Source organism: Lithobates pipiens, unplaced genomic scaffold (assembly GCF_037356315.1).
Source record: "Lithobates pipiens isolate NorthernLeopardFrog02 unplaced genomic scaffold, aLitPip1_a1.2 Scaffold_22, whole genome shotgun sequence".
NCBI lineage: Eukaryota > Metazoa > Chordata > Amphibia > Anura > Ranidae > Lithobates > Lithobates pipiens.
This window is the reverse complement of record NW_027507784.1, coordinates 3,083,079-3,095,253: the sequence shown is the minus strand read 5'-3', so window position 1 is coordinate 3,095,253 and position 12,175 is coordinate 3,083,079. Positions and strand designations below refer to the sequence as shown.

Here is a 12,175-nt window from a genome sequence, read left to right as displayed (position 1 = left end):
AAAAAATCAATATTAATCTAATTCTGTAACATCAAATAATAAGAAAAAGCTAAAATCAACATGAATATAATTCTTTAACTTCCGATATTAAAAAAAATAAAAATAAAATCAATAATTCAGTAACTTCACATATTAAGAAAAATCTAAAATCAACATGGATGCAACTCTGTAACTTACAATTATAAAAAAGAAACAAAACCAACATTAATTTAATTCTGTAACTTCAAATATTAAGAAAAAGCTAAAATCAACATGGATAAAATTCTGAAACTTCCAATAGTAAAAATAGAAACATAGGCAACATGAATTTCATTCTATAGCTTCAAATATTAAGAAAAAGCTAAAAAAAATCAATATTAATCTAATTCTGTAACATCAAATAATAAGAAAAAGCTAAAATCAACATGAATATAATTCTTTAACTTCCGATATTAAAAAAAATAAAAATAAAATCAATAATTCAGTAACTTCACATATTAAGAAAAATCTAAAATCAACATGGATGCAATTCTGTAACTTACAATTATAAAAAAAGAAACAAAATCAACATTAATTTAATTCTGTAACTTCAAATATTAAGAAAAAGCTAAAATCAACATGGATAAAATTCTGAAAGTTCCAATAGTAAAAATAGAAACATAGGCAACATAAATTTCATTCTATAGCTTCAAATATTAAGAAAAAGATAAAAGAAAACAATATTAATCTAATTCTGTAACATCAAATAATAAGAAAAAGCTAAAATCAACATGAATATAATTCTTTAACTTCCGATATTAAAAAAAAATAAAAATAAAACCAATAATTAAGTAACTTCACATATTAAGAAAAATCTAAAATCAACATGGATGCAATTCTGAAACTTACAATTATAAAAAAAGAAACAAAATCAACATTAATTTAATTATGTAACTTCAAATATTAAGAAAAAGCTAAAATCAACATGGATAAAATTCTGAAACTTCCAATAGTAAAAATAGAAACATAAAATAGAAACATAGGCAACATGAATTTCATTCTATAGCTTCAAATATTAAGAAAAAGCTAAAAAAAAAATATTAATCTAATTCTGTAACATCAAATAATAAGAAAAAGCTAAAATCAACATCAATATAATTCTTTAACTTCTGATAGTAAAAAAAAAAAAAAAAAAAAAATCAATAATTCAGTAACTTCACATATTAAGAAAAATCGAAAATCAACATGGATGCAATTCTGTAACTTACAATTATAAAAAAAGAAACAAAATCAACATTAATTTAATTCTGTAACTTCAAATATTAAGAGAAAGCTAAAATCAACATGGAAAAAATTCTGAAACTTCCAATAGTAAAAATAGAAACATAGGCAACATGAATTTCATTCTATAACTTCAAATATTAAGAAAAAGCTAAAAAAAAACAATATTAATCTAATTCTGTAACATCAAATAATAAGAAAAAGCTAAAATCAACATGAATATAATTCTTTAACTTCCGATAATAAAAAAAATAAAAATAAAATCAATAATTCAGTAAATTCACATATTAAGAAAAATCTAAAATCAACATGGATGCAATTCTGAAACTTACAATTATAAAAAAAGAAACAAAATCAACATTAATTTAATTATGTAACTTCAAATATTAAGAAAAAGCTAAAATCAACATGCATAAAATTCTGAAACTTCCAATAGTAAAAATAGAAACATAAAATAGAAACATAGGCAACATGAATTTCATTCTATAATTCAAATATTAAGAAAAAGCTAAAAAAACAATATGAATCTAATTCTGTAACATCAAATAATAAGAAAAAGCTAAAATCAACATGAATATAATTCTTTAACTTCCGATAGTAAAAAAAAAAAAAAAAAAATCAATAATTCAGTAACTTCACATATTAAGAAAAATCTAAAATCAACATGGATGCAATTCTGTAACTTACAATTATAAAAAAGAAACAAAATCAACATTAATTTAATTCTGTAGCTTCAAATTTTAAGAGAAAGCTAAAAAGAAAAAAAATAACAATATTAATTCAATTCTGTAGCTTCACGTAATTAGAAACAGCTAAGATCAACATTAGCATAATTCTGTAACTTCCAATAGTAAAAAAAAATAAAATAAAATCAACATTATTAAATTCGGTAACTTTAAATATAAGAAAAGGCTAATATCTACATGAATATAATTCTGCAGTGTCCAACAGTAAAAAGGAAAGAAAATTAACAGGAATTTAATACTATAACTGCAATGTAACTTCCAATGATAAGAAAGAAATCAAATAAACATGAATTAAATTATGTAACTTCCAATAATAAAAAAAGAAATAAAATCAACATGAATTTAGTTCTGTAACTTCTGAGTTTTTTTTTAGAATATTGGATATTCACAGAAAAATGTAAATTAAAATTTTGAAAATGAATTTTTTTTTTCAAATTACCCTATTTTTATTTATTTATATATTTTATTTTTATATATATATTTTTATATATATTTTTTTCTATTTTGTTTCCAGTAAAGTGTGAATCAAATTTCTTGCTTATCAGCACTATTTCTTTTGTTTTCTATTAAAGTTAAAATTCTTGCTTATGTTTATCTACTTTTTTTTTGTACCCAGAAAAATCAATAAACCCCCAATAAAAATGACCACCCAATTATTCCATATGTGTTTGTCTTAATGTGTCAGAATGTTTTTGTTATTTTTGAACAGTTTGATAATAAAATAAATTCTGCTACAACTCCTTTGCGCTAAATAAAAAAAGGATAAAAAAAAAGGTTAAAAAAAAAAAAGGATAAAAAAAAAAAAGGATAAAAAAAAAATAGAAATGCCTAAGCACAAGTTTGCAACTTTGACATGTGTTAATAAATCTGTACATATCATCACAACTGCTTTTGTGCATCCAAGTGGATTATACCACGTTTTTTTTTTTTATGCAAAATGCACTAAAAAAGATGCACAGCTCGGAGCCCCGCCTTTAGGTTCAGAGATCAGGGAAAGTGGAGCTAAAGCAGAACTTTATTCAGTTTATTTTTTCCCATCTGTGCCACATTGTGGAGATTTCCTGTCACTTCCTGTCACATAACCAAAGCAGGAAGTGAGAGGAAATGTCACCAGGATAACACAATCCCTGGGTGTCAACGGAACTTGTGTCCTCGTTGGAGGATTCACTTCCATTCTCGGGAATAGCACTCACTCAAGGTGAATCTCCCTAACTGAGACAGCAATAAAAACCTGACAGGGGGTCTAATCCTTCTTCACTCCATCCAACACTAAAGAGAAAAACATTGCCTTTAGTTATTCTTTAAAAGCCCTGACCATTATATATTTTCTGAGATCCTGGAAAATAAAATGGTGGTAGTTGCATTTTTTACCTTTTTTTCTGATTTTATTGTGCACAAACTCAATCACTCACTGCCCCCTTTATTAGGTCCCCCTTGCTAGTAGCGGGTTGTGCCTCCTTTATTAGGTCCCCCTTGCTAGTAGCGGGTTGGGCCCCTTTATTAGGTCCTCCTTGCTAGTAGCGGGTTGTGCCTCCTTTATTAGGTCCCCCTTGCTAGTAGCGGGTTGGGCCCCTTTATTAGGTCCTCCTTGCTAGTAGTGGGTTGGGCCCCCTTTATTAGATCCCCCTTGCTAGTAGCAGGTTGGGCCCCCTTTATTAGATCCCCCTTGCTAGTAGCGGGTTGGGCCCCTTTATTAGGTCCTCCTTGCTAGTAGTGGGTTGGGCCCCCTTTATTAGATCCCCCTTGCTAGTAGCGGGTTGGGCCCCTTTATTAGGTCCTCCTTGCTAGTAGTGGGTTGGGCCCCCTTTATTAGATCCCCCTTGCTAGTAGTGGGTTGGGCCCCTTTATTAGGTCCTCCTTGCTAGTAGCGGGTTGGGCCCCTTTATTAGGTCCTCCTTGCTAGTAGCGGGTTGGGCCCCCTTTATTAGGTCCCCCTTGCTAGTAGCGGGTTGGGCCCCCTTTATTAGGTCCCCCTTGCTAGTAGCGGGTTGGACCCCCTTTATTAGGTCCTCCTTGCTAGTAGTGGGTTGGACCCCCTTTATTAGGTGCACCTTGCTAGTAGCGGATTGGGCCCCCTTTAGTAGATCCACTTTCTAGTAGCGGGTTTGGACCCCTTTTTTAGGTCCTCCTTGCTAGTAGAGGTTGTACCTCCTTTATTAGGTCACCCTTGCTAGTAGTGGGTTGGATCCCCTTTATTAGGTCCCCCACTGTTGTAGAGGTTGGACCCTTTTATTCGGTCCCTCTTGCTAGTAGCAGGTTGGACCCCCTTTATTAGGTCGCCCAGTGTGATCTTCTGCTGCTGTAGCCCATCTGCTTCAAGGTTGGATGTGCTGTGTGTTCAGAGATGGTATTCTAATCTGCATACCTTGGGTGTAACGAGGGGTTATTTTAGTTCCTGTTGCCTTTCTATCATCTGAAACCAGTCTGTCCATTCTCCTCTGACCTCAGCAAGGTATTTTCCTCCACACAACTTCCGCTCACTGGATATTTTCTCTTTTTCCCACCATTCTCTGTAATCCCAAAAGATGGTTGTGTGTGAAAATCCCAGAAATACTCAGACCAGCCTGTCTGCCACCAACAACCATGCCACGTTCAAAGTCACTTCAATCACCTTTCTTCCTCATTCTGATTTTTGGTGTGAACTTCAGCAAGTCGTCTTCGCCACGTCTAGATGCCTAAATGCATTGAGTTGCTGCCATGTGATTGGCTGGTTATCAATTTGGGTTACTAAGCAATGGAACAGGTGGCTGGTGAGTGTATTACCCAATGTTATGGTCAAACCTAAAAGGTGAGATCTTGCCAAGTGAATAGGTACCCAACATGTCAGGCCTACAAATTGCTAATTTGGCACCTAATAACCATATCTTTTCTGCAAACTGCCCCCATAACTTTCTTATATGCACCATATGGGGTATCTTCCTTATGGGAATTATTCTTTTTTGTGGGCACATTTGTTATAGATCCACTCTGGGGGAGTTTACATTGAATTTCCATTTTTTTGCTCCACACCATTCCACGGAGAGTGAGCGAAGCCTTACGGTAATTGTCCGTAGACTGCATCATCCTGATGAAGTCACATCGGGCTCTTGTATAGTGCGGTCCTCGTGTTCCAGGGCAATGTGTTGTCTGATAGATGGTCGGAGCAAAGTGACCGTGTCCTGCAGATGTCACAGCAGAACATTCCCGGCCTTTGCCTGGGACCAGATACCCCTGGGGTGCAGGAGGTGTGGAAAATATGAAGTGACATCATCAGGAAATTTGATGTGTTGTGGCTCAGCCTTGCAGATGGCCTGGGCCACCGTCATGCCCCACAGTTAGATGTAAGTAGGCACGGCTTACTTGCCACAGGAAAAAGAGCATGACTGGGTCCAGATCTGAACCTTGCTCTTCCCATTGTGCAGCCTGAGATGCTGCGCAGCTCCCTCTCTGATCTCTTAAGCCTCGTACAGTCGATGCGATTGTTGGCCAACAGAGCGTCAGACTTTTGTCCGAAGGGCGTGTGCCGGGAACTTGTCTTGCATACAAACGGCACATAATTGTCGGCCAACAAACACGAATGTAGTGATGTGCTACGTGGAATTTCAGCTCTTGAGCGCCACCCTTTGTGTACCTTCTGCTAATGTCATGTTTGGTGAGCATTGATTCAGAGTTTGTACTTTGGACTTCTGAGTGACAGACTTGTGTACACACGATACAAAAATCTGACAACAGACCATTGTCCGCCGAAAATTTACTAGCCTGCCATCCAACATTTCTTGGCCGAAAGTTGGAAAACAATTGTCTGATGGAGCATACTAATGGTGGGATTTTAGGCCAACAGTCTGATAAAAAAACATTTTTCTTAGTTTCTGTTATAAAATTTTGCTAACAGGGTAATTTTCCTCCTTCACTGAAGGGCACTGATAGGCGGCACTGATGAGGCCACACTGATGAAGTGGCACTTGTGGCCACTGATGAGTACTGATGGGCCATAATAGGCGGCACTGATGAGGCCACACTGATGAAGTGGCACTTGTGGCCACTGATGAGTACTGATGGGCCATGATACGCGGCACTGATAGGTGGCATGGATAGGTGTCACTGATGAGCACTGATAGGCATCGCTGATGGGCACTTATAGGCATCAGGAAGTGGCACTGATAGACAGCACTGATAGATGACACTGATTGGCACTGATAGTTGGCACTAATAGGCAGCACTGATAGGTGACACTGACAAGGAGGAACTGATGGGCACATATTGGCAGCACTCATAGGAACTGATTGGCTGCACTGATGGGCACTGTTAGAATCAGGACATTGATAATCAGTGCCTGTATAATAATAATAATTATTCATCTGCACCTTGTGAACTCTCAATACCCAGCAGAACTAATGTTGAGCGTTGTATCTTGGTATGTGTTTTTGAAGACCTCTTTGAAATTTCCAGTGGATTAGCCGGGACACACATTGGTGCTTTCTTGGCCACTTGCCCAGGTGAGCTGCATACATTGATTCCAACTTACGTGTTTTGTCTGCTGATACTCTTAGCCCTTGTACACATGGTCGGACATTCTGATGGACAATGTCCGATAGGACCATGTTGTCGGATAATCCGACAGTGTGTGGGCTCCAACGGACTGTTTCCGTCGGAGTATCCGACGGACCAAGTTTTCCAGCTGGGCTATAAAATTGACTTTGTCCGATCATGTGTAGAGAATTCCGATCGGACAAAGTGCCACGCATGTTTGGATCAAATTCCTAGACCAAAGCTATTGGCTACTAGCCTGAACGTAGTCCCGTCCTAACGAAATAACGTCATCACGTTAAGTACGATCGGGTTTTCTGACTTTGTCCGACTGTGTGTATGTAACAGTTTCGGACAAAATCCGTCGGATTTGGTTGTCGGAATGTCCGACCCGTGTGTACAAGAGCTTAGATGTACTCCACTTTTGTTTTGTTCTCTTATAAATAATAGGGTAAGTCTGAAATCTCAGGAATGCTCAACAACATCAAGTCTGGACCTTTCTTTAATAAATAGGCTCCGTAGAGGGAAAAAAATCAAGTAGAACTTCAGCATGGAGACAGTTAAATATATATTTTGTGTCTTCAGCTCCTGAGTAGTGCAGAACTATTATCCATGTCGTTATGGAAACCAGTAACCAAACCTTGAAGACTTTTTGCATCCCTCAAACCACATTTATGGGCTTGCTGTCCATCAGCTGCCTCAGAACTATATGAAGCCTCCACCATGGATAACATGACCATATCTACAGCCAGTGCAACCATTGTGACCATTTCAATTCTAGAATTTATAACGGGAGAAATTTTCAATGTGGGCATCCTCGTGGTCAGCTCCGAAAACCTAAAAAGAGGAAAGAATGTGGCTGAATTAATCTACTTTTTCATGGGCTTTGCCAACATGTTAATCCAGGCTGTGCTGACCATCCTGAATCTGTTCAATATCAACTGGCCAGTTTTGTTTAATAAGAGGGAAGTTTATGTGACACTTTACACACTTTTTTGGGGTCTGATGCAGTACAGCTCTTGGCTCACAGCCTGGCTTTGTTTCCATTATTGTATCACAATAGCCAACACCAACCATCCAGTTTTAGTGAGGCTGAAAAGAGTTCTCTCTTCGTTTTGGCTGCATGTTTTTGTAATATCCATACTGCCATTTTTACTAAGTCTTGTGCGTATTTGGTTTGTTTCTATGGCCTTACATGTGCAATGCCCGGGTCTTTGTACATGGGTGTCTACGTTTAGTGCGGCCCATGTGCTGAGCCCAGCTTACACTACAGTAAACCTTCTTGTCACTCATATTCTACCCTTTTCCCTATCCTTTCTCTCTACTGGAATCACAGCATCTTCTCTGATCAAACACATGTGGAGAATGAAGCAGAAGTCCTCTGGAATGTGCCCACCTAACCTACAGGTGGTTACCAATGCTACAAAAACCATGATCCTGTTCCTTACTCTCTCTGTAAGCTTCCATTTATCTGAGCTCCTGCTGTTTTTCATGACCAAGCTCAACATTTCCCCAATCCTAAGCATGACAAGCTGGTTGGTGGTCATGTCTTATCCAACAGCCCAGGCTGCCATCATTATCCAGGCCAATTCCAAGATGAAGACATGGTTTCTAGGAACGTTTTGTACCCAGACATTGGTGAATAAAACCTAAAGAAGAGGAACATCTTTGAACTTTGGTCTAAATTCATAAATAAACACAAAGCTTGTCATTTCTAGTTCTTAAATTTCTAATTGTATGGACTTTATGACCTTCAGTCAACAATAACTACTGCTATTACCTTACTCCATCTAGAATAGCGTCCTTTGATTCCCACTCCACAAATATCTGTTGGCGATGTAAATCGGAAACCGGAACCTTACTCCACATCCTATGGGCTTGCCCTAATATAAAACAGTACTGGTCTGATGTTTTCCATCTCATTTACTTAATTTCCAATCACACTGTGCCCCAGACCCCTGCATTGGCTATACTCAATTTGACCACTGAGCAACTTCCTCACAACATGAGATGTATCACCACGCATATACTACTTGCTGCCAGGCTCAATATCACTAGACACTGGAGATCGGACACTCCCCTCACTGTAGCACAAGTTACGGATATAGTGGCTCTACATTATAGCTACGAGTCCGTGTTGTCATTGGGTAGTGGTCAGACCTCTAAAGCCACTGCAAATTGGCAACCCTGGATAGAGTGGACCTCAGCAGTGACCAGCACTCTACGTTGTTAACCTTTGGACCAAGTCATGATTTCTTGACCGAGCAGTACTAGATACCATTCTATGTTTGTTCCTCTGATTACCCTCCTTACCAATATCTCTTCAATAATAACACTCATAAGTCTAAAGACGCCTGAGGCGGGACCCCCAACGGTGTGGCACTAATGATCCCCTATGGGGTGCTACACTGGTGGGATTTCCATTTACAATTTCTCGGGACCTCCTAGTTACCCTTTTTTATTTCTCTTTTTTTTTTATGTATTTTTGAATTGTACTATTTACTGGTGTATACATGTAATAGTTCTGGACATTTAAACCATTGTACATGTTTTGTATTGACGTCGCTGTTCGACGTACAATGTTAATTGTACTTGTAACTCTCTGTAATACTCAATAAAGAATATAAAGTTGAAAAAAAAAAAAAAACAATAACTACTGCTGTTTTTCATGACCAAGCTCAACATCTCCGCAATCCTAAGCATGACAAGCTGGTTGGTGGTCATGTCTTATCCAACAGCCCAGGCTGCCATCATTATCCAGGCCAATTCCAAGATGAAGACATGGTTCCTAGGAACGTTTTGTACCTGGGCATTGGTGAATAAAACCTAAAGAAGAGGAACATTTTTTAACTTTGGTCTAAATTCAGAAATAAACACAAAGCTTCTCATTTCTAGTTCTTAAGTTTCTAATTGTATGGACTTTATGACCTTCAGTCAACAATAACTACTGTACACAAAACTTCCAGAATGAACATATCTTAAGCTAATGCAACCATTGCAAAGTTATCCATTCTATAATTTATAATAGGATGAACTTGAAATGTTGTTATCCTCATGGCCAGCTTTTAACACATGGAGACAGTGTATCATTTTTTCAATGACCAAGTTCAAAACCTCCCATATCATAAGAGTAACATACTAGTTGGTGGCCATGTCTTTCCCAACAGCCCAGGCCACCGTCATTGTCCAGGCCAGTTCAAAGATGAAGAGAAGGTTCCTGGGAAGGTTCTGTGCCTGAAAACAAGACAATGAATAAAACCTGAAGAAGAGGAACATTTTTGATACTTTGGTCTAAAATCAAAAATAAACAAAAAGTTGTTGATTTCTAGTTTCTAAGTTTTGAATTGTATGGACTTCCAAGAGAAGTATGGGATTCAAAAAAACAAACATTCATACTCACCTAGGTGATCGTTCCAATGCTGCATCTGTCCACTGCTGGCTCTAAGCCCTTGTACACACGGTCGGAGATTCCGACAACCAAATCCGTCGGATTTTGTCCGTCGAATTTTGACCGAAACTGTTGCATGCACACGGTCGGACAAAGTTGTCGAAAAATCCGATCTTTCAGAACGTGATGACGTAATTTAGTTACGATGGGACTACGGTCAGGCTAGTAGCCAAAAGCTTTGATGTAGGAATTTGATCTGAGCATGCGTGGCACTTTGTCCGATCGGAATTCTCTACACATGATCGGAGTATGTCCTATCGAACCAGTTTGTCGGAAAATATTTCCAGCAAGTTGGAAAATTTGGTCCGACAGATATTCCGACGGAAACAGTCCGATGCAGACCACACACAGTCGGAATATCCGACAAAACGGTCCGATAGGACACATTCCGACGGAATCTCCGACCGTGTGTACAAGGGCTAAGACAGAGAACTGAGCGATTAATGACCACTGATTGCTCAGTTCTCTGTCTTCAGCAAGCAGACCATGATGACAATCAATCACTGGCTTTCTGCTCTGCCCCTTCAGTGCTCACTGGAGTGCCGGGAGGGACAGTGGCCAGCTCCTGCGCTCAGCTCTCAGCAGCTTGCTGAGAGGTTGAAATACCTGCTAGTCAGAAATGTGGGTGGATCCCAACTTAAAAGTCCGGTTCTCTCCAGAGCCTGGACCAGCTCAGTGATGTCAGCCAACAGCGGACTTTACCCCCGGGGGGAGATGATCATCCTTGTCCCCAGTCTTCTCTTGGATTTAAGGTTAGGCGCTACCATTGGGCCGCATTGTAAGTTACACACCTTTTTTTTGAGAGATTTCTCTCCATCTAAAGGATATCCTATATATTCATAGATATTTTTGATTTAATTTCAGAGCATTTACTCCTGGTGATTGGTATGAGCCATGAAACGTGCGTCGAGTTACATGAGTTACATCGAATTGATGCTTTGACAAGTTTGGCTCACCATGAGCAATCGATTTATATTCATTGTATTTATATGAATGGATGAGTGTTTTCATGTAATTGTCCTCCTGATTATGTTTTACCTTACTCTGTTTAATAAAGATGTATTTTTAAAAGTGTATTATAGTAAATGATGTCCTTTTAGATTGACACTCTCTATGGTTTGACCTGCCTCATTCAAAGTCCCAATTTTCCTTTATTTTTCAGCTGCTTGAACCATTAGAGATGTGTCTGAATATGGATAATATTTTACTTTTATTGCTCCTACTTTAATATAATGTGTGTTTGTTAAGCCATCGAATTGTGTTTTTATCAGTTCTTTGGTCACTTCTACATGTATTTATTATATCCCATGTTATCTCCTTCTGTTGTCATTTGTATAATCTCTACATTTATATTTGTAAGATTTCATGGCCCTGATGAAGGGGGGTGTGGTTTGGCCCCTTGAAATGCGTTGGCCTTTCATGTGATCTTACTAATAACCAATAAAGCAATTTGGACTCTCTAATCAATTGGTCTGGTGCTCCTCCTGTTTGTCAATCAATTTGAGGTGTTTTAATAGCTTTCTGCCTTCCCACTGGAAAATATCATCCTCTCTACTTGTCTTGGTGTCACTAAGACAGGAAATAATAGGAAATCCAAAATGGTGGCCATCCTGACCTGTACGATTAAGCCTCAATCGGAGGAGTTCTCTACAGATGGAGAACAGGAGCTGAAGCCATCTTTTACTCATCTCATTCACATTTATGCAACAGGGAGACGGCTTCTGTCTGCAGATGGCCACCATTTTGTTGAAGTCTACTAGAGCCTGGCAAGCCAATCCAGTCTGCCTTGCATCGATCGGTCTCTTTCACAAGCTGATCTGGCTGACACAGGTTTGGGGGGGCATTTGAGCAGTAATATTTTCACTGTCTTTGGCTACATAAGGAAATCCAAAATGTTACAGCTGGCACCACAATTGCAATAGAGGGGAACGTTTCCAATGGGTCACCTGCTCTGGTGGCAACTTTCTCTTCTGGGAGGGTTAATCTCACTATGTGCTGTGTCTCTAGAATAGAAATCATAGGTAAACCTTATCAATGAACAGTGGCAGCTGGTGCTCCAGCTGGGAGGGGGGCAGCAAACAAACCACCGACCCTCACCCCCCCATGCCCCCCGGGTGGTACTTACGAGGTCGGGCTCCGATGAGGACGGCCATCTCCCATATCTCCCCGTACATCATCTCTGGCTTGTGTGTGCTCGCAGTGATGCAAAGTGAGATCAGTCCAATGACAATGGGCA

The 12,175-nt window shown here is 38.6% G+C and overlaps 1 protein-coding gene across 1 annotated transcript; it reads left to right on the top strand.

The window, feature by feature from the left end:
* The first annotated feature begins 7,214 nt into the window (after positions 1–7,214).
* Positions 7,215–8,144, top strand: LOC143925215 (taste receptor type 2 member 46-like). Its single transcript, XM_077449811.1, has one exon. It carries the CDS (start codon positions 7,215–7,217, stop codon positions 8,142–8,144), a length of 930 nt encoding a protein of 309 aa, XP_077305937.1.
* The last annotated feature ends 4,031 nt before the right edge of the window (positions 8,145–12,175 follow it).